The 20245-nt window shown below is 35.0% G+C and overlaps 1 protein-coding gene across 2 annotated transcripts in view; it reads right to left on the bottom strand.

The window, feature by feature from the left end:
- Positions 1–807: 807 nt before the first annotated feature.
- The window catches only part of r-l (rudimentary-like), an 84462-nt gene continuing 65024 nt past the window's right edge, over positions 808–20245 (bottom strand). Inside the window, exons 1-7 of one of the 2 annotated variants that reach the window (XM_083110981.1) lie at positions 16966–17349; positions 15229–15486; positions 12822–12944; positions 11160–11280; positions 9361–9643; positions 7116–7330; positions 808–6679 (exon numbers count right to left, since the gene is read on the bottom strand). In XM_083110981.1, the coding sequence (XP_082967107.1) occupies positions 6387–6679; positions 7116–7330; positions 9361–9643; positions 11160–11280; positions 12822–12944; positions 15229–15486; positions 16966–17115 (1443 nt within the window). In that variant the 5' untranslated portion in view covers positions 17116–17349 and the 3' untranslated portion in view covers positions 808–6386. Of the gene's footprint in view, positions 6680–7115; positions 7331–9360; positions 9644–11159; positions 11281–12821; positions 12945–15228; positions 15487–16965; positions 17350–20245 lie in introns of those variants that run through there. The other variant, XM_083110982.1, reaches the window with a different exon arrangement.

The following is a 20245-nucleotide window of genomic DNA, read 5'->3' as shown; positions in this document are numbered from 1 at the left end:
TATTTACCGATAATGGCTGATATCTTTTTGCATTTTGGTCTCTGACAGGGTCAGCAAAATATGCCACCAAACACTTTGCAGAATCTATCCTGGAAATTATAAAAGATTGGAAGTATCTTTCATTTTGTATGAGTTTTGTGTGAAAAAACGGAATTTTGTGACTACATAACATATAATTTAATTTTCTGATGTAATTCTTGAATATTTTAAAGCAAAATTTGTGATAAATTGATGCATATAATTAGGAGTGGAATACTGACACTAATATTAGTAAGTATTTTGAACAACTTATCAGTAAGAGTATATATGAAAATAATGCAAGTTCTCACCATTTGAGGGCCTACTGCTGTTCACTAGGGTATATGCTTAAGAAAAGCCAATGTTGATTGATTTGGTTAATTTTACCCCCCCCCCCCCCTTTCCTGCTACGTTTGGCTAATCATGAAGATGAGGATGAGTGAGAATACAATGAATTTGATGAAGGAACACACACAAAGAACATCCATGCCCAGGTCAGGAATCAAACCCAGGACCACCGAGTCATATCATGCGGTGCTAACCACTCCCTCCACTATGGATGTTGGCCCTATGTTGTGGATACTGTACACCACTTTCTGCCATCCAAAATAGCAGAAAACTCGGTTGAAAAATAAATGTTTCATTATTTGAATTGTGCTGCTTTACAAGACCCTTACCACTTATAACAAATATTGAATGATATTAAACATTAAAACAAAATAATAAAGTTGGAAAAATTATTCTTTAATCAAACAAAATACTTGACATATAATACATCAATGAGCAAAAGTAACATTGTTTAATCCATTACAAAAATATATATTTCAGTCAATAAAGTTTTTATCCTCTAATAGATCATATAAACTATTAATACAATAATATATATATATGAATAACAAAATTTAGTAATAATATTCCTCTAAAAATGCAATGCTACTATAATTCTAAATGTGCAAAACAACTTAACACATTTGGTGTTCTTGACATGATTTAACTACTATACCATGTGACTTACTTTCATGTTTTATTTTTATCACTCCAAATATTATTGATCAATAGGCCTATACTCTCAATAATGCAAAACATAATGTAACATGTGTGTCACAAATCACAATATCAAATTAAGAATTTTAATAAAGCTATGTGATTATGAACTACATGTCACCATTTCTATTGAGCAACAAATTCTAGCAGAAAAATCGAGCACAACCATTAGCAGTGTTGCTATTTTCAGTGAACAAAAATTGCTGCTGCTTGCTCTCTTGACAACAGTAGAGAAAAAAAATAAAAATGGCAAGAAAACTGTTTTGTTTTGATTGCTTCAGAACCAGTCACACAAGTATAACAATTTATGCATGTTAGTGGCAGTAATATTTACTCCAAAGTTGTTTGTGTTTTCAGATCAAAATAGAAAACCTGCTAATTGCAATAAACATTTATTTATTGCCTTTATACAGGAAGTTGTAAGATCTGTTTATGTAAGTGGGTGTACAATGTGTATTTCTTCGAAAAAATCCTGCCATTTCTATACTTATTAAGTTTAATTTACAGTGTGGTTTATAGTAACATTTTTATTATTTGCTGTAAAATCAGCTTAAAATATGTTAAAGACCACAATATAGAATGTGAAAAGAGAGAATAATATATGATGAAAAAGAATATTAGAAGCAATTTACTAACTTACATAGGAAGTTAACTAAAACAGTAAGAAAGAGATCATTCATGCTTCTTTAAAAGTTGTTATTTATGAATGTTAGACGTGTTACACATGGGCTAATTGGGAATGGACCTACAGTCTGGATAAGATCATCTCAGTCAAACATTGAGGCACACGACTGTCACAATTTATTATTTGGACCTCTGGAATTTAAGGGTGCAAAGATCAAGTCAATCGGTGTCCAAGAACCCCCTTGCACCCTCCAGACACCACCTAAACTACAGTAGCACCACCATAATTTGTCACAAAATGCTTTAAGAAAATTACATACTGATAAAATATTCTCACGCAGTTGCCTCAGAACACAAGTTTATTATATATAACTGCTATCAACAGCAACGGTACTTACAATAAAAATGCACAAAAAATTATGGAATAACATTTTGGGGGAACATTACAGTTATTTGACATCTCCTCAGTAATATCCATAAATTTCCATGAAAATACTTATAACTGGTAGGCATTTTAATATTTTAGTTGACTAGATGGCCAGGGAATAAGGTTTACACATTTTAGTGATACTGTGGCCATTTAAGCTAAAACTAGTTCTTATGAAATAATTTTACATTACAAGCCCTTTACACTACAATCTGCAACACGAAATGGATAATGGGGTACGCTTCTTGAACGGCTGTCGTGATGTATAATTTAATTGTCAATATCAGAGGCTAAGTATCTCATATGGACAGGAAAAGCATACTGTGGCATAAAACCGTAAAAAAAAAAAACTATCTGCAGAAGATTTTCATGCAACATATATTAGAGTCAACTTGTGAGAGACTTGGTATGTTCAAATGAATACAAAACTAGTAAATGAGTGTCCTGCAAGTTGTCAAATATACCCACAAGCATACTGCATGCACCCAAAAATCATCTCTCTTTTTGTTTCACACATTACAAATACTTGAGAACATAACAGTTTCCCCTAGAAAAACATATCATATTATTTTTACAACAGTATGGATGCACATGAACTATTACGTAGAAAAAAAAAGAGCAAAGCACAACCATTCCATTAACAGAGATGACAATATGTCATTATCAACAACTTGTGAAAGTTCGTTTATGAATTGCCACCTCGATTTACATTTTTCAGGGGAAAAAGGGAAGAATCTGAACATGTAAAACCAAGAATGTAATGGGCTCAAAAATGATTATTAAGGCAAATTAAAATTTTGTACTTATACCTTTTCGGTAACACCAAATACTAAAGTAGGGTTAAAGTATCAAGGAATCCGAAAGAATTATCCATGAGCAATATTAAAGAAACTGGGAATTCAGCTGTAATGACTCCAGGGAAAAATCATAAAATGTTCACACACACAAAACTGTTAACCTTGGGAGTATACAAGCATGGTTATAGTACTGTAGAAATAATACATATGTGAATCTTATGCTGTATCTTATTTAATGTTTAGTTATAAACATTATGTATGAGATTCTGCATTTCAACTTGGGTAACACAAAATACAACACACATAAAGTAAAATACCTGTAGAGTGATAAATACTGGAATGTTCTAGCCTAAGTAATGTGAACAACAATAAAATGTTAGTGCAAATAACTGTGTATCCAGAAAAAGTAATCAAATTTACTAAAACTGGAATGTAAGAAATGTTTTCTCGGGAAGAAACACGAAAAAAGTGCAAAGCATTCATATTTTATACTGGTTTGGAGTATTTCACATTTCTTTTGATAGTTTGGGTTTTGACAAAATATCAACATTTCTGTGATTATAACTAGATACACATGGCCAGTTGCGAATGCTCCTATATTGCTGCAAAGTGTATTAACATTAGATGCTTTTCCAGAAAAGAACATATTTTTCATGCAAACTATAGTTGCTTGTCTTTACGTGCAGATACTGTAGATATACAGATGTATAGCAAATGTCTTTCTTCCCAGTTATATTAGGTTCGGGCTAGTACTCACAGATACCAAACAATGATTGCATAGAGTTCATATGTCTTGGTAATTATGAAAAATGTGAATATATGGATATGTTTCACGTTACAACAGAGAATGAAAAATATGGTAGCAAATACTTATACTGGAAAAAGTACATGCTTATCTGTAAAATTAATTTTTCAGATAATTTCCAGAACAAGTTTCATGGTTAAGTGAATATTTCTTTCCATTATATTTATAGGAATATTTTAAAGCAAAACTCTAGTAACTGTAATACTCATAACATTTATAACTAGTTTTAACAATTTTGGAATGTTAAAGTTGCAGGCCTGTCTTCAAATTCCTAGACTTAGTCCAAGATTATACACTCCTCACAAAAAGTTTCGAATATTGTTACGTTAGACAATAGGTGATAAGACATGGCCTTGGAATGCAACAACACATGGTATCTGTCTGGTGGACGTTCTCGTCTATTTGCCGATATATGCCACCGTGCCTATCACCTATTGCCTAATATAACAATATCACAAACTTTTTGTGAGGAGTGTACATGTGACTCTCAAAAAGCAGACCTACAAAGTATGTATTATGGGCAACTATCCTGTACACATATAAAATCTAAATGGGTCAAACAAAATATACACAAATGACACTGGAATGAAAAATACTGGAATGTTCTGGCTCAAAAATGTGGCAAATCATGCACATTATCAATGGATAATACTCAAGCATACAGTGAATATATAAAATCACAACTAATGCTGCATACACTCCTTCCCATAAAACAAATATTTATATTGTTATAAGTTTTTCATAATGTAGATGCCAGTTACCAGTTCACAGACCAGCACTGTCAGTAATACAAAAACTATATAATACTTACATGGAAAGAACTAAGATTTGTCACTACAGAATTGCATAAGTTGGTTTTCACAGAGTAATGTGCATAATAAATACTTGAGCATGTATTAATTTGCATTTCTGGCACATCTTAATTTCTGCATTGCATAAGTCATCATAAAAATCAAACTAGAATGTATTATCACAATTTACATTATTGTTCTTAAGAATTGACATACGCTAGTCACAAACACTACATGCACATTTCTAAGGCTGATTGGTATTTATCGAAACTTCACAACATGTAAATGTAATTACAAGAACTGTTCAAATATATGGGCAGGATCTTGGCTTTATCTTTTACTTCAAGTTTTGATATTTATAAAATGTTAAGCAAATGTTTGTTTGTGGGGATGCAAGAATAACGTGTTTTTTCTAGAAGTGGCATTGCCAAGGTACATTATGAAGAACTTGTCAGTGGAAATTCTTTCTATAAATTGATTTTACCTCAATTCAAATTGAAAAGTTCTTGTTTTATTTAATCAAAATCTGTCAAGCTGCCTATACGGTGAAACCTCGATCATATGTTATTTTTATGTAATTTTATCTAAAGAACTTACAACGTAGGAAAATATAGGCTAGGAATGTAAAATTGAAAAATTCTTTCTTCTTTTATGAGAAATGTCAGGACTCCTAATTCAACATATTAACCTACAAAAGTTACCTAAATTTCTCTGCTCTGTTTTTTATAAGATGCATCATAATCAATTTTCTTTAATGAGCTGCCACTGGAACCTAACACAGGCTACAAGGCAGGTATTTGAGGTAGTTGTACTAAAGATCTATCTTCCTTACAGTCAAGCCGATACTGATGTCGGTTCAAATTTTATCAGCAATCCCATGCAAAATGAATTTGTTGTATTTTTGTGATAATGGCACAATTAAGTCTAATAAATTAGGAATATACCAACTAGCTGATAGATACTATTAGTAAATTTGTGGATAAAACTGTGGGATCTAATATTTCTGCCAATAACTTGACCAATTTCCTAGATTCAGTCGTCTTGTTATTGGCACATGAATTTAAAAGCTAAATACTACCAAAGAAAATCCTAAGGGAAAAATTACTTGGTGTGTATTATTATTAGAGGTAAATCAGTACGTTGTGTACTAAATGCTTAAATTTATATTGTATCAATCCAGGATTGGTTATTTTTATTACTATATCTTCCACTGGTACTCCAGTATCACAAAACCTTTCCTAATTACAAGTACGTTGTGACATTGGGGTTTCTCACCCTCAACTACACACCCCTGAGTAGTCAATTTCCTCTAGTCTGAAAAAAAATATTCACAGTGACAGTGCATGCATGAAAAACAGACTAAGGTGACATGACACATGATCTAAGCAAAACGGGTTTGTTCAAGCGATATGAGCAACATGTTGTGCCACTTCAATGATAATTCTCCCTTAGACAAGTCCAATCGATAAGGATACTGGCACAATTATCTGTAAAACATATCAGCTTTGATGTAATCTTTAAAGTATAATAGTTACCAATTAACTTTCAACTAAATATGCAAAGCGGCCGACCTATAGCATTTCACTTTACTGGCTCCAACTATTACGTGGTAGACTTGGAATGGTAAGAAACTGTGTGTGGAAGTAATCTCAAACTTGTCCCTTCTGTTCTGTTTCCGTAATTTGTCTAACTTTTATATTTACTCCTCATATTTTTGCCTTTAGGCATAAATATAGGTCATACAATTACAAAATTTACTCTCAAGGCAAGATACGTAAAAAAAAAATCACATTACTCTACATTGTACTGAATTAAACAATTTTTTGATATAAATGCAATAAAAATTCATCAATATCCATAATAAAAAGGCACTTTACATCTTAATTAGCAATGACTCTCTCCTGATATGCATTCCACAGCTCGTTCTTGTACAGAATGGCAGTTGATGCAGGATTTTCAGAATGTGTTATTCCTCTGCCCACGACGACAACGTCTGCCCCGCGCTGGATCACGGCATCACGGGGAGTGACGTACTGCTGGCCCAAGTTGTCCTTTGTAGCCCCAAGCTTCACTCCGGGGGTTAGCTGGACAAAGCCAGGGCTGCCATTCAGGGGAGATTGGCTGACGAAGCCTGCTACGAAGTCACGATGGTTCTCTGCAAACTTTGTAGTCTCTGAAAAGTAATTATCTTCTTTTATGTATGCAACAATTGTTAATATCAATACTACTAAATTCAATAAAAATAAAGGAAGCATCAAAGCTTTGTGTAGCAACATTTCAGCTTTACGTACAAAGGTTTTATAAGGGTAAATGTTTATATAATTGTGAACTTTGCAGACTTGTAAATAGTTGACACATTGAAGGGGAAATTAATTCATTAAACAAGCACCTCCAGTCAGTGAACAACTTTAAAAAGAACGAGTCACATTCTTGAAGTCGAGAATTATGGTGTAGTAGATAACGCTATTGCCTTGTAATGAAGAGTTTGATCCCAAGTGTATAGTGATTCAGATCGCACTGTAAACTGTGGATCCAGTCCCAATTAGCCTATTTCAGCATAAAGTGGACAATGGCATTTATTTACAAAACATTTAACATGTTCCCCTTACCTGCGGTGTACTCCTGGTCGATGAGATTTCCTTTAGAGCTAAGCTGAGCAACTAGGAAGCAACCCCTGTGTGCTTTGGCTTCAACCGCTTTCAGCCCCTCGAGGATTCCCTCCCCGGGCAGTGCATGGACCGTCACAAGATCTGCCCAGTCTCCGATGTGGTGAATGCCACTGCTGTACTGCAAGGACACTGTGTGGCCAATATCTGCAAATTTTCTGCAAAAATTAAAATAATATGTAACAAACCACAATGTTTCATGAAAAATCCTGGATAATTCCAGGTATTTCACATGCAAAAACTCCACAGTTTGGTATCAATGGGAATTGATAATGGTACTGGTTCCAAATGCCGAGGGTTCCCTACCTATAAATGTATGAAATAAAAAGTGCCAACTCCACCTCAATTTCATTTGAGGATTCAGAAAATGTATTTGAAAGGAAGTCATTTTCTGCAGCACAAATTTAATTAAAATTCCTGTTTTATGCTCCACACTTTGCATGCTACTTTGTTACTTTGCAAATAAAATTTGTGCACATTTAATCACTGGGGGATACCATTATTTGTAACATTCTAAAAATGTTACCTGTTTTTCCCATTTTGCACTTTTGTGCATTGTGAAAATTCAATGTCCCTATATAAGGGCCAGTCTTCACTTCTTTTTCATGAGCCAGTGCAGTAATCTGTAAGATTTATGTTTTTTTTTATCTATACAGATTTGGTCAGTGATGGTCAGATCATGAGTATCATTCATAGGGTTACCAGACGTCCGATTCTTCTCGGACATGTCCTACGTTTTTAGCCTTATGTCCAGAATCCGGGAGGAATTTGAAAAATATCATAAATATCCTATATTTTGAACGTCACTGTATTAATTAGGAACAAAGGGAAATCATGCAAGTTACAAGTCCATTGCCCAAAATGAAAATAAAAGTTTGTCCTGCTAGAGAACAAACAAGAAAAAGGAAGCAACTAATGAACAAAATTTTGGGTCTACATTCTGATGTTACTGTTCAGTGCCTGAGCGGAATTTTTTGCCTTGCAGTTTATGTTTATGCTGATGGAGCAAGGTGTTTCCCATTCTTATTCAATATTTTTGATTGTAAAGCAGGGGGTATAGAGAACAGAGTTATTCAGGGTGGATACCAGTCAATAAAGTCATGAAAGTCAAGAAGTAAAGAAATCAACAAATAGGTCAAGAAGTCAATAAAAATCAGGAAATTATATTTGTGGTCAAAAATTTTTCACAATTACTGAAGGTAGATTTAGTTTATTTTACTTCACTTTTCTGCCCCTTTGGCTAATCACAAAGATGAGGATGAATGGTGGTAAGATGAATTGGATGAAGAAACAATAACATACACACAGGGACGACAACACAAGCCCCATATAAGATTATACTGGCTGTGAATCCAGATGCTAGAACCTTACTAGTCTGCCAAATACAGTCCAGGATGCATTAATAGATGAAGCAAGTCGAATTCTCTTGTTGAATATAGCTTCAGTTTTAATCTTAACTGTCCATTTGGTAGGGGGTTTCATTAAATATCATAGATATGTATTTTCTTATTTGTTAATTTCCAACTTTACCAAAGTAGGGATCGAATAAATAAAGGTTAACCAAAATGAAGAAAAGTCCTGATAAAGACAAGAATTTTGGATTTGATATTTTGGTAGAAATAATGTAATTATACTAAAAATACCATTTCAAACTACGGTAATTGCTGAATATTTGTTAGCCATTACAGGTCATAATGCAAATGTTGAGAGGCTACTTTCACTACCATCAGCACAATAGACTCACGAGAGATTTTTTTTTCATAAAGTCTGTAAAAGGTTTGGTGTTGGTCCCTATAACTTCGAAGATAGAATGTTCAGTCGCTCTCATCAATATATTTTGATTAAACCTGCAATTTTGAGAAAATTTTCTCTTCTGAGACGTACCAGTTTAAACATGTAGTAGAAGTGCATTGTTTAGTATATTACAGTACATTTAAGAATTTGTTACGAATTCATTTTTTTAAACTGAAAAGTGTCATTTTTAAATTACTTTTTAACATGTTCTGTAGAAATGTGTATTATTATTTATTGCGAATGTTTTGTGTCCTACATTTCCCTTATAGCGATCTGGTAACCCTAACCTTTCATAATACTCAGCCATAGAGGCAGTGTAACTAATTCCAAATATGAACCTTCGCCCAACCAAAATAACAATCTCTTAGTTACTGCTATGAAGCCAGCCACATACCTGTCTTCAAGAATTAAAAACTTCTCCTGCTGTGCAAGTTGCAGCAACTTCTTAATCAGATCTTCACTGAAATCTTCAATAATGTCGATGTGGGTTTTCAGAATACAGATGTGTTTCCCGACAGCTGTAGCAATGTTTATCAGCTCTGAGCTCTTTGTAACATCTGCAGCCACACACAGAGTGGTCTTCTTTTCCTCGATCAACTCAAACAGCGTTCTTGCGACAGGGTTTTCTGCATGCTTCACTCGCTGCTTAAAGGTCATTCTCAATCGTTGTACAGAACCTGAAAGTAAATGACGCATAACTGTATTAATCATGTACTACAAACTACTTTTATTCAAGTTTGCTAACATGCTAGCCTCCACAGCCGCTTAATAGTAACATGATTCCTACTACGGCTGACCTGATTTCAACACACCCATTTCCACAGACACCGAAAGTGACACTTGAAAATTGTAACAATTAAAAGTTGTTCAGCATATTGATTAGTATTCCACAATTTTTAAGCATTACAATCTGCAAACTGTAACCTACTTGTTTTGATTTTAGGGTCAATGGTTAAATAACAGTGAAGAATGTGTAATATCCAGATTGTTATATTTTTTGGGGATAGCACATTAAGAAGTTGTGAATTTATAAGGTTTTTGTGTGTTTTACATGATTTTTTTACATGTTTTATGTATTTTTACATATTGTAAGTATTTTATGTGTATTTTACCCATCAAGTACAATAGCTCCCCTCCCCTTTTTTCCCATGGAATTTCCGAAGCCTTCCCAGCATTATAAAGGCAAGTGTGGAGTTATAGTTCTGGTCTTCGAACCAACCTCACTTTACTTCAAAGAAAGTTCCGAAAGATCAATTTTCCCTCTTACAAACTACATCAGGTCCACGTGGAGTCCAGTAAATCCTCCCCTGAAACCTTTCCCACCAATAGTGTTCGTCCAAGAACTGACCGTATCCTGTCAACTCCACGTGGAGTAAATGAGATGTTGACAATTCGGTTTCTTTCGAGATTACTGAACGTGAGGTTGCAGTTCTTTATCTTTGCTGTGTTAAGTTTGCACTAAGAAAAAGGAAGTCTATTTTACTTCTTTGCAAACTAAATACTTATATGCCTAACATATAATCCATGTCACTCAAATAAATTAAACTTCTTATAATTCAACTTGATCACTCTATTCCAAAAACCGAGCCCGAACTTCCAAGTCCAGACAAAAGACACTCGTAATTGCCATGGCAACAGCTCTTAACAAGATAAGTACATACAGGTTAGTCACTAACTTGACATTATCAGTGATAGGTAAATCACAGAAATTAAGAGGAAATAACAATAAACATTTGCACAAGAGAAAAGATAATTAATAACAATAAATATCAGTGCAATGGGAAAGGACGTGTCAATGTCTAAACACAACACGCAAAAGTGACAACAGCGCTTCTCCGAAAAACAGGTGGTGGCTCGAAACCAGATACGTGTCCGATCAGCTTCCTCTGAGGTTGTGTCAAAGTTACCGAACTGGTGATGCTTAGAAGACTAGCCCTATACTTAAAAGCACGAGCCGACTCTGGTCTCAAAAAACAGAAAACCAAAGCAATGGGATATGTATGCTGACCACGTGCCATCCAATGAAAAACAGTTTGGCAGGACCTGGTTCATTCTTTATAATTTTCATTTGCTATTATAACAGCCAAAATGAAGACTATTACTAATAATTTTAAATGGCATGGTTTTAGGGGTGTTATAAACCGACTGATAAATAGGGACAGTGAATTTTTCTAGTTAGTTGCATGAACTTACCATCAGGTTTCTGATTATTCTCCTCCTCCTTCAACATAACCTGACTAGCCTGTAGGTAACTTTTGACACTATCAACAACAGACTGCTCCACCCTGCCTTCGGTGAAAAGTATGTCCATAATCTGGAATATCATATAAATAAAAGTATAACAGAAAATTAATTTTACATCACTTGGGAAAAATCACATCTATTTCCACGATATATTCATAGTTTACTAATTTTTTGCAACAAAATAATTAGTACGTATACACAACTAAACAAAGTGACCTGTAGGGTTGTGGTTAGTGAGTTAGCACTTTACTGACTTCTACAGGCACCGTGCCATTTTGCTATGGTGGTGATAAATTGAATTTGAAGCCAAATGAATGTTGATTTAGGAACAGCTTTCACATTTATATTGACATGTTTTCAGTTGTATATTACAGACAACGATGAAACAAACAAAAATGACTTTATTTACCATTTTCCATCCCTGCAATACCCTCGCCTATATTTCTTTTTGGAAATATTTCAATATCAGTGCTTCACCGTTATATACATATAATTTTTAATAGAACACAATGGCATTTCCAACATTGTAAGTATAAATTCAATTTTAAAAACGTTCTGTAATTAGAAATATCATCAAAGATTGAAGGATATGAAACTCATAATTCTTATTCTATTGCAGCAAAATAATGTAACATTGGGTACTTTAGTATTATACGGACTACATGCTTTCTGGGGAAGCAAAAGAAACACTTATGGACATAATAGGAACACTGTATTTCATTAGGTTAGGAACTTATCATAATGATTGTCGATTACACAATTACACAAAGCAATAAATCACTTGAGCAATGCAATGAGGTAGTCCGTATAATACTAAAGTTTTCAAGGATACGAAATTTAGAATTGGGACCGGCTCAAACATCAGATTTGTTGTACAGATTCTTACATGCTAATTTCAGGTTATATTCATGTATCAGAAATTCAAACATCCCTTGAAAAGAGGAGTGGAAAACTTACATTGTTTTTCATGCAGGCTGGCTTATGTATGTGAATCATGCTTGATCATCAGGTACTGGGATTTACGAACAGAAGAGACTAAACTTCTGTTATCTCATTCAATAAAAGAGATGCAGGGTGCATTCTGTATTAACAAAAAGAATGAATTCAATAATAACTTGGCTGGTGAACCTCGTGAAACTAGTTATTTTACAGACTTAAGGAACGCCCTAGGCAAAAGGGTGTTTTGTTCATAGAAAGTTTCCACGTGGCACCCAGTGGAAGGCATATCTTTCTGGCAGAAATAAACTCTACTGCAGCCATTGTTACTCATTTTAATCACATTGTAAGAACAGTTAAGGCACACTCATTTTGTGCATTTTGCTTTATATTGCTCTCTGTTCAAATGATATACTATTTTCTGAACGTTGTCTACAAGTAGCAGGCAATTCTCACTGGGAAAAACCGACCTCCGGCCCATGCGTTTTGTGAAAGAATGAACTTCATACATTGCTAAGAAAAATGACTTGAGGACGCCATGATGATCCTCCCCAACTTCACAACTTCACAATAGGACTTAGGGAATGGCCAATGGGCATAACTTGTTCAACACATTACATTAGTGTAACTCTTGGAACATGCCTGCAGATGAGGAAGAAGAAGAAAAATACTCACACGTGGCAAAGTTGTCAAGCTGTGCATGTTGATGCCTTTCTTCTGCAAGTTGACAGTTGCACCCTGCTGCCTGTCCACAACAACTACTGCATCTGTCACATGCAACCCTGCATTATGGAGGTCCTGAAGGAGAACGAAAAATAAAACTCTGGTAAAATTTTAGTATCCGCAAAACATATTTCTTCAAAAATAATTTCATTTTACTCTATGACTTAATAAAATCAAGTTCTACACATCAATAACATATTTTAAATATCTCTGAATTATACCAGTAATAGGTTATGTAACATGGACTATAGTTCATAAAGTTAGACAACCCAAACCTAAAAGTATCAGTGGTGATAGAAATGTAACATCCGTGACATCTATTTTATTCTTATTTAAGCTCAGATAGTATCTTTAAGATGGTAGGATGCAAGTATTTTACTAGAATGTCAACATTATCTACTTTTGACAAAAACAAATTTAGTTCAATTCTGTATTTTTAAAAAGTATCTTCTTTTTGTCACGGATGTTACACCATGTACATCTAATTACTGTTTTACATTTAATTCCTAAATTTACTCACCTTGGTCTCTGAAATTCAGTGTGTAGACTCTCAAAACATAAACTCAGCAGTTGAACTGCATGTCTATAAGGGAGCTGCCAACTTAGTGAATGCTACTGCCCATGTATTGCCAACTAAAAGCAGCTATTTCTTGTAACAATAAAACATATCAAATATATTATTTTTCAAAATATCTCAGCAGAATGCTTAAATGAGAAGTTTTATCTACTCATTGCATGCAAACAGAACATATTTTTGATTATTAATTTTTTTTGGTATAATTCCCTCTTTACCCGGAATGGCTGCAATGTGAAAAACAAGAAAATAAAGGAATTTCAGACGTTTGGCGAATACTAAAATTTTAATATTATCTTCAAGTAAGTCTCCAATTGTCCTTATGATTCACAAAATCAAGAACACTAGCCATTCTGCTGCGCTGCGCACCTTTACATATTTACCAAAACAACTCGTTGGTCAATAATCATCTTAGTTACAAGAATATCCCTGCATACTAGTTGTGCATATTTTGATATTACACTTACAAATTATCGTCATGGGATTCTAATATTATTCCTTGGACATTTCGACAGTGCTAATTGGGGCCATTAGCCCACTGTACCCCCTTGAGATTTATGTTGACCTTTTATACATCAACTGATTTCAATGTTATACTTTATGTGAAACTGGTTTCTGCATGAGATAAACCCAAATTATGGAGATATCTGATCCAAAAATATGGCCTGCGTAAGTAAAAACCCACTATCTCCGAGTACTGTCGCCAGTTTTTATAGTAAAAATAATTTGTATGTACACTAAAATAGTGCAAGAACACATCGGAAATTGCTATCAACTCCAAACCTAACGATGTAAAATTATAGCTGCTGTTGTGGAATGGCATGTTGGGTGCTATATCCACTGGCACGAAGCCTTCAGGGCTGTTCTGCTTCAAAGTATGGTAACACGTTAAGGTAACAGACATACTTTACTTGACTACAGCACATCTCCATGAGCAAAAAAAACTGAAAACATAAAATAAACAACATAATGTTCATAAAGAATGCAAAATATTTCACTTTTTGATGGTTTACATAAGAAAAAATAGGTACCTTTGACCCTCTGTACCCCCTAGATAAAGTGAAATATTTTGCATGGTATATGAATATATTGTTGTTCATGAACGTTTTCAGTTGATTTTAGCTCGTGGAAATTGTGTTATTGTGAAATAAAGTATGTCTGTTACCTTAGCGTGTTACTTTACCGTGAAGAAAAACAGTCTGAAGGCTTCGCACAAGTGATTGGATTGATTTGGTATTTTAAGTCCACTTTATGCACAGTAAGGCTAATCGGGACTGGACCTACAGTTTAAAGTGGAATCCAAACCACTATGTGCCTCCACCGGGCATCAAACCCGGGACCCTTGATTACAAGGCAACAACGCAACCAGTGCGCAATCGGAGAGGCCTTCGTGCAAGTGAATCTAGCACCCAAAACGACATTCCACAACAGCAACTATAATTTTACGTAGTTAGGTTAGGATTGTTAGGTTCTGTACCAAGTTATTATCGACGTGTTCTTTCGCTATTTGAGTGTGCATACAAAGAGTTTTAATAATAAAAAAGTGGTGAAAGCACTCCGAAATGGCAGGTTTTTGCTTATGCTGGTCATACTTTCTGATCGAATATCTCAGTTATTTGCATTTTCCTCATGCTGGAATTTTATATTGCGCAAAACATCAAAATCTGTCGATTAATATAAATTTCAACGTAATTCTCGAGGGGGCATGGTGGGTAAAAAGCCCCAAAAATGCTCCTTACCCAATTCATGATTCAATATAAACTAAAATTTGTGGCAAAATCTTACCTGAACAGTTTCCAAAATGCTTGAACCGCTAGTCACCACATCTTCTATAATGACACATCGATCTCCTTTGTTGATTTTGCCTTCTATCAATTTCTTTGTTCCATAGCTCTTTGCTTCCTTTCTTCGCATAAGCATTGGTATGTTATTTTTAACTGCTATCAGGGTTGCTATGGGAAGTGCAGTGTAAGGGACTCCACATAGGTTATCATATGTAACATGTGATTTTGCATGCTCCCATAGAAGCTCTGCAAGTAACTCCTGCAATAAAAGAGGAAGGGTATAAGAACTTTCTAAGCCTTTTTTGAGCGATTTGTTTGATGACAAATATACCTAATGTTTTGATGATCCCAGTTACGAGTACAGTGTTGTGGTACAATGCACAGCAGAACAAGGTTCCTCGGTCTGTTGTAGTACCCACTGAAAGTAAAGTTCGTAAGCCACTGTTATTGTTTACATGGGAAAAAATTCCATGACAAATCAATGGTGCTAAAAAAAAAACACAAGCAATTAAGAGGAATTGGTAACAGTTTCATACATCGGAGACATATTTCTTCAATGGTAACACTTTACTATACCGGAGACGGATTTCTTCAAATTTACAGGAGAAAGTACTTACGCAAATCATTTTCTGTAGTGTTGTTGATGTTCGGGAATATAGTTTTGATCCATTTTAATGTGAATGCATGTGGTTTTCTACGAAAACGCGCTATTGCTGCTGCCGCCATTTGCTTTCTGCACGAGAGCACAATACGCTCTCGTATTGTCCGTATATGCTAAATTAAACGAAAGGAGTGCTAATGGAACCTAACCTAGTAGGCATACCTCGTCCCCGTGATGGTTCGTGGGGCTATAGTGAATTTTTGGGCTAACGTCAATGGTTTTTGGGGCTACCCGTGGATGGTTTGTTGGAAATAAGGAACAAGAAATAGACATTATTTTCGTTAGAAATTCATTATTTCACCTAAAGAAATGTTCCACAATGCAGAATAGTACGTTAGCAATGTAAAAAATTGCGAAATAAATCATTGATAGGTGTCTCCGGTATAGTAAAGTAGTACATCTTCAATTTTACACAAGCAACTACTTATGGAAATGAATTTCTCCAAGGTTTACAACATTCGTCGAGGTATTATCTTTCATTGTGTAATATTTTTGACCGGGAAATCATGTATTTTTCAAGAGAAATATCTCACAGACGCACAATTGCAATTGCTTTCATTTGCTTGCCCTATGACAACTGGATGCTGCGTACGTTTGATGACGTAAGCCCCTGTCAGTGTTTCAACCCCCCTTTTTTACTATGCTTGCCTAACGTAACCAAACCTAACCTTATCGGAAATGGTTCGTGGGGATATCCGTCAGCTACCTGTGCATAATATATAATTTCCACCGGTGACGAACACGATAGTAGGTATTTTTCGGTGAAGAAGTTTGAAACACTGCATACCCAGAACGCGAGTCCATAATAAAAAAAAGCACTCAGAATGTGAAAAATTGCGTTTGTTTTCGTGTAAAAAGCATAATGGCACCTTGAACTATGTTCCGCAATACACAATTGGTAAGTATGAACCATGCGAAACACAAAATATCCGATAATTAGTCTTTGTGGTAGGTGAAATCCTGAAAAAATCGGAACCGTTACCTGATTGAATAAAGTGCACAAGACTAAAATCTAATCGTTCTCTACACTGTAAATTGGGCTTAAAATACAGACATCAATTACAAAAAACAACTTACCAACACTTTTGGATGAGAGATGATTACACGTAAATCAAAGTATACTGGTGAATTAATACCAACTTTCATCTTAAAATCGCCGAATTTCAGTGCATGAATGTCATGTAATTGCACCACCAACTCTCGTAACTTTTCTTGGAAGCCCGCCATTTCCGTGTTCTTCTACTACTTTATCGTTGACTATGAACACACTTCTGACTTTCTGAAGATAAAAGCAGATGAAACAGGACGATACACGATCTACAGCATGCCATGGGCGGCAGCAGACATGGAAAAACAATGGTCACACTTATCGCACAAGACTTAACTAACCTCCCACTTTTCGCCTTCTCTGCAGTTATTCTCGGCTTGACCAAAAATGTATTACGGTACTTGTGTTAAGAGAACTAAAACTAACAAGCCTCACCTAATAACGAAGGCATTTAGCCCAACAATCGGCAGACGTCATACTCCGAAGGCGAAGGCGGGAGGTTGGTTAAGTCTTGTGCGATGAGTGACACCCAGAAAACAACATCAAAACGCAACGCGAGAGTGGATTGATTTATTTCTAAAATAAAGTTGGTTATTTTCTTTCTTCGAAATAATCATTGTATTTGTGTCGCTTTGGAAAGTTAGTTTTGTGTAATCCTTAATTAACTCATAGGACATGTATATGTATGTATCTATTATGTGCATCTAAATTAGGGTGACCAGATATTTGTTGACCAAAAAGAGTATAGTCTATAGGTTGAAGGTGCGCATGCACAAAACATAAAAACAAAACGAAAATAAGCATGCCTATTTGTTATTGCTTCTATTATAGCCCCTATAAAATAGGCATACACTCTACAGATTCAAATTACTTATGGGTCTAATGTAATTAGCTAATTACAAATACTTACTCACCAATGGGCACCATCATTCATACTTCTGGTATGATTTGGCTTTCTTGAGTATGTTTAAATCGTACTTTATTGCCAGTCCAAACTCTTCACAGGTCATGTCCACATTGGATTTCACTTTCATTACTTGTTAGAGTGTTGACACCAGGAGTATACTTTTCCTCCTCTCGCGAATAAGTTTTAATAACACACAATCAACATTTGTACCAAGAATTTTATAAGAGGCACAATCACTTTTAAAATTGACCCAGCCTGTACTAAATCTTTGTACACTGACCTCCACTTACCCATCATTAATTATTTCCTTTCTGTGGATTTTAACGCATTTTTACGCGTAAAATAATGAATGAAATTAATTAGCAAGGAAAAGAGTATATTTGGGGATTTTTGCAAATTGAAAAGAGTATAGAGCATAAGAACCTCTAAAAGAGTATAATACTCTTAAAAAGAGTATGTCTGGTCACCCTATCTAAATTAATGAAAACAAGGAGAAAGAATCCCAAGAATCATCAATCAAACCAATTTATAATGTAAGTTTTGTATTTGAATGTTATGTATATCTTCACACACACATATATGCTTGTACTTATTTGAAAATAATTTTTAATTATAATATAATGTACTGACATGTTTCATACCATCTGTAGAAGAACAACCACTATGGTCCTCGCCGTGGTCGTGCGCGGTCTAAGCGAAAGTTCGAGTCACCTACTGGAAGCGTGAAACTATTTTTTTCTCGGCTTTCGAAATGATAAAGGTAATTTGTAGCTTCGCAATATATATTTTTGTTCTCGGAAGTTTTACGTTTCCGTAAATATTGCAAATTCAAAACTAAATAAGCTGCAAGAATGTGTTTTCTTTGGATTGGTAACACTCCTATTGCTAGTGAGTCATTTTTGTTTAGTTTTTTTGTGGAATTCGATCAAATGTTATCTCTCTTTCATCGGAAAGCTTCAAATTCATTTACAAAATGTGCAAGCAAGTTGCTTCCCGTTTCAGTGTTTAAAAACATGAGACCTGGACTGGAGAGTTGATAACTCACATTTGCATTTGACAGTCTGGGTGGACGGTTGTGACGTCTATGGTTGTGACAGAGAGAAGTGGCTGTGATGTCATCGATCCAAATGTTTATACGTCCATCGTAGTGTGAACCTTACTGTTGGAACACTCTGGAAAGGGAAACGTATTCATTTTAGAGTTTTTCCAAATGTGTCGCAATGCGAATAATGTTTCCTTGCGTTTTAAATTTTATTTCAGTATAAAATTATCTGCATATATGTAAAGAAGACAGTGTGCTGGGATCTCTTTGGAGGTGATATAATTTCGGCGACGATTGATTCAAACAGCTGCGTGGTTTCGTCTGAAGAGGGGATTCTGATTATTTCAACAGCATGCAATGTGTATTTGCTCTTTTTTCGAAATAACCATTTGTTGGAAATCTTCTTTGCCTAACACATGAGAATTGAAAGTGCCGCCTGAGAGGCGAATGCTGAGCTAATGTTTACATTTTCTTTTCGTGAGTGGGATTGGTGTCCCCGATAGTGGCCGTGAGGTCTAAAGCTATGTAGCCTATACATTGGACGATTACGCCCACCGCACGCCGATTCTGATCGTCGCCAAATCATCCGGGCACAACGACTGGATTGATTTGTTGTTTTAAGTCCACTTTATGCACAGTAAGGCTAATTGGGACTGGACCTACAGTCAGGGGCGCCGACTTGTCAAAATTATTGGGGGGGGACTCTGATCACTGAAATAAATGAATGAATGACTCACTCCCTCCGTTTTTTAAAAATAAAAATTACGTCTTCGTATAGTAGTTTTTAAGCAGCTATTATATTCCTCATGCAAATTAAATGTAACATGAAAAACTTTTAGAAAATGTTTGAAACTCTCTTTATGTCTTCTGTGTCTGTTCATTTGTTTTTAAGATAACAATTAACATTTTTATTTAAAAGTAGGCTATGTATTTACATTAAGAGGTCAACATAACAGTTTTATGCCGGCCTCGGTAGCCGAACGTGTTGGGTGGTCGACTCAACTCGCTTTGATCCGGAGGTCTCGGGTTCGAGTCCCAGGCGAGGGCATGGGTGTGTTTTAATGTCCGCAACATACTTGTAAAGAAAGGACATATGACGGTTGCAAATAACCTTTGTGTTGACGTACCCATAAAAATAACGAATATGTACAATATTTAACAGTTTTATTTAAATATTTACATTAATGCTTACACAAATCGCAGGAAAATTAATTTTACTTTTTTGTTCTTGCTACAATATGTTCCTTTTTAAATTTATTTTTGCAATAATAAAAAAAAAAACACATAGCACGCTGTGCTTTAGCAATAATCTTCGATCATAGCCGTTCCCGCTTTCGCAATACAGACTTTTCATAAGCTT

Source organism: Lepisma saccharinum, chromosome 24, assembly GCF_977018435.1.
Source record: "Lepisma saccharinum chromosome 24, izLepSacc3.1, whole genome shotgun sequence".
NCBI lineage: Eukaryota > Metazoa > Arthropoda > Insecta > Zygentoma > Lepismatidae > Lepisma > Lepisma saccharinum.
This window is presented reverse-complemented; position numbering and strand designations above follow the sequence as displayed.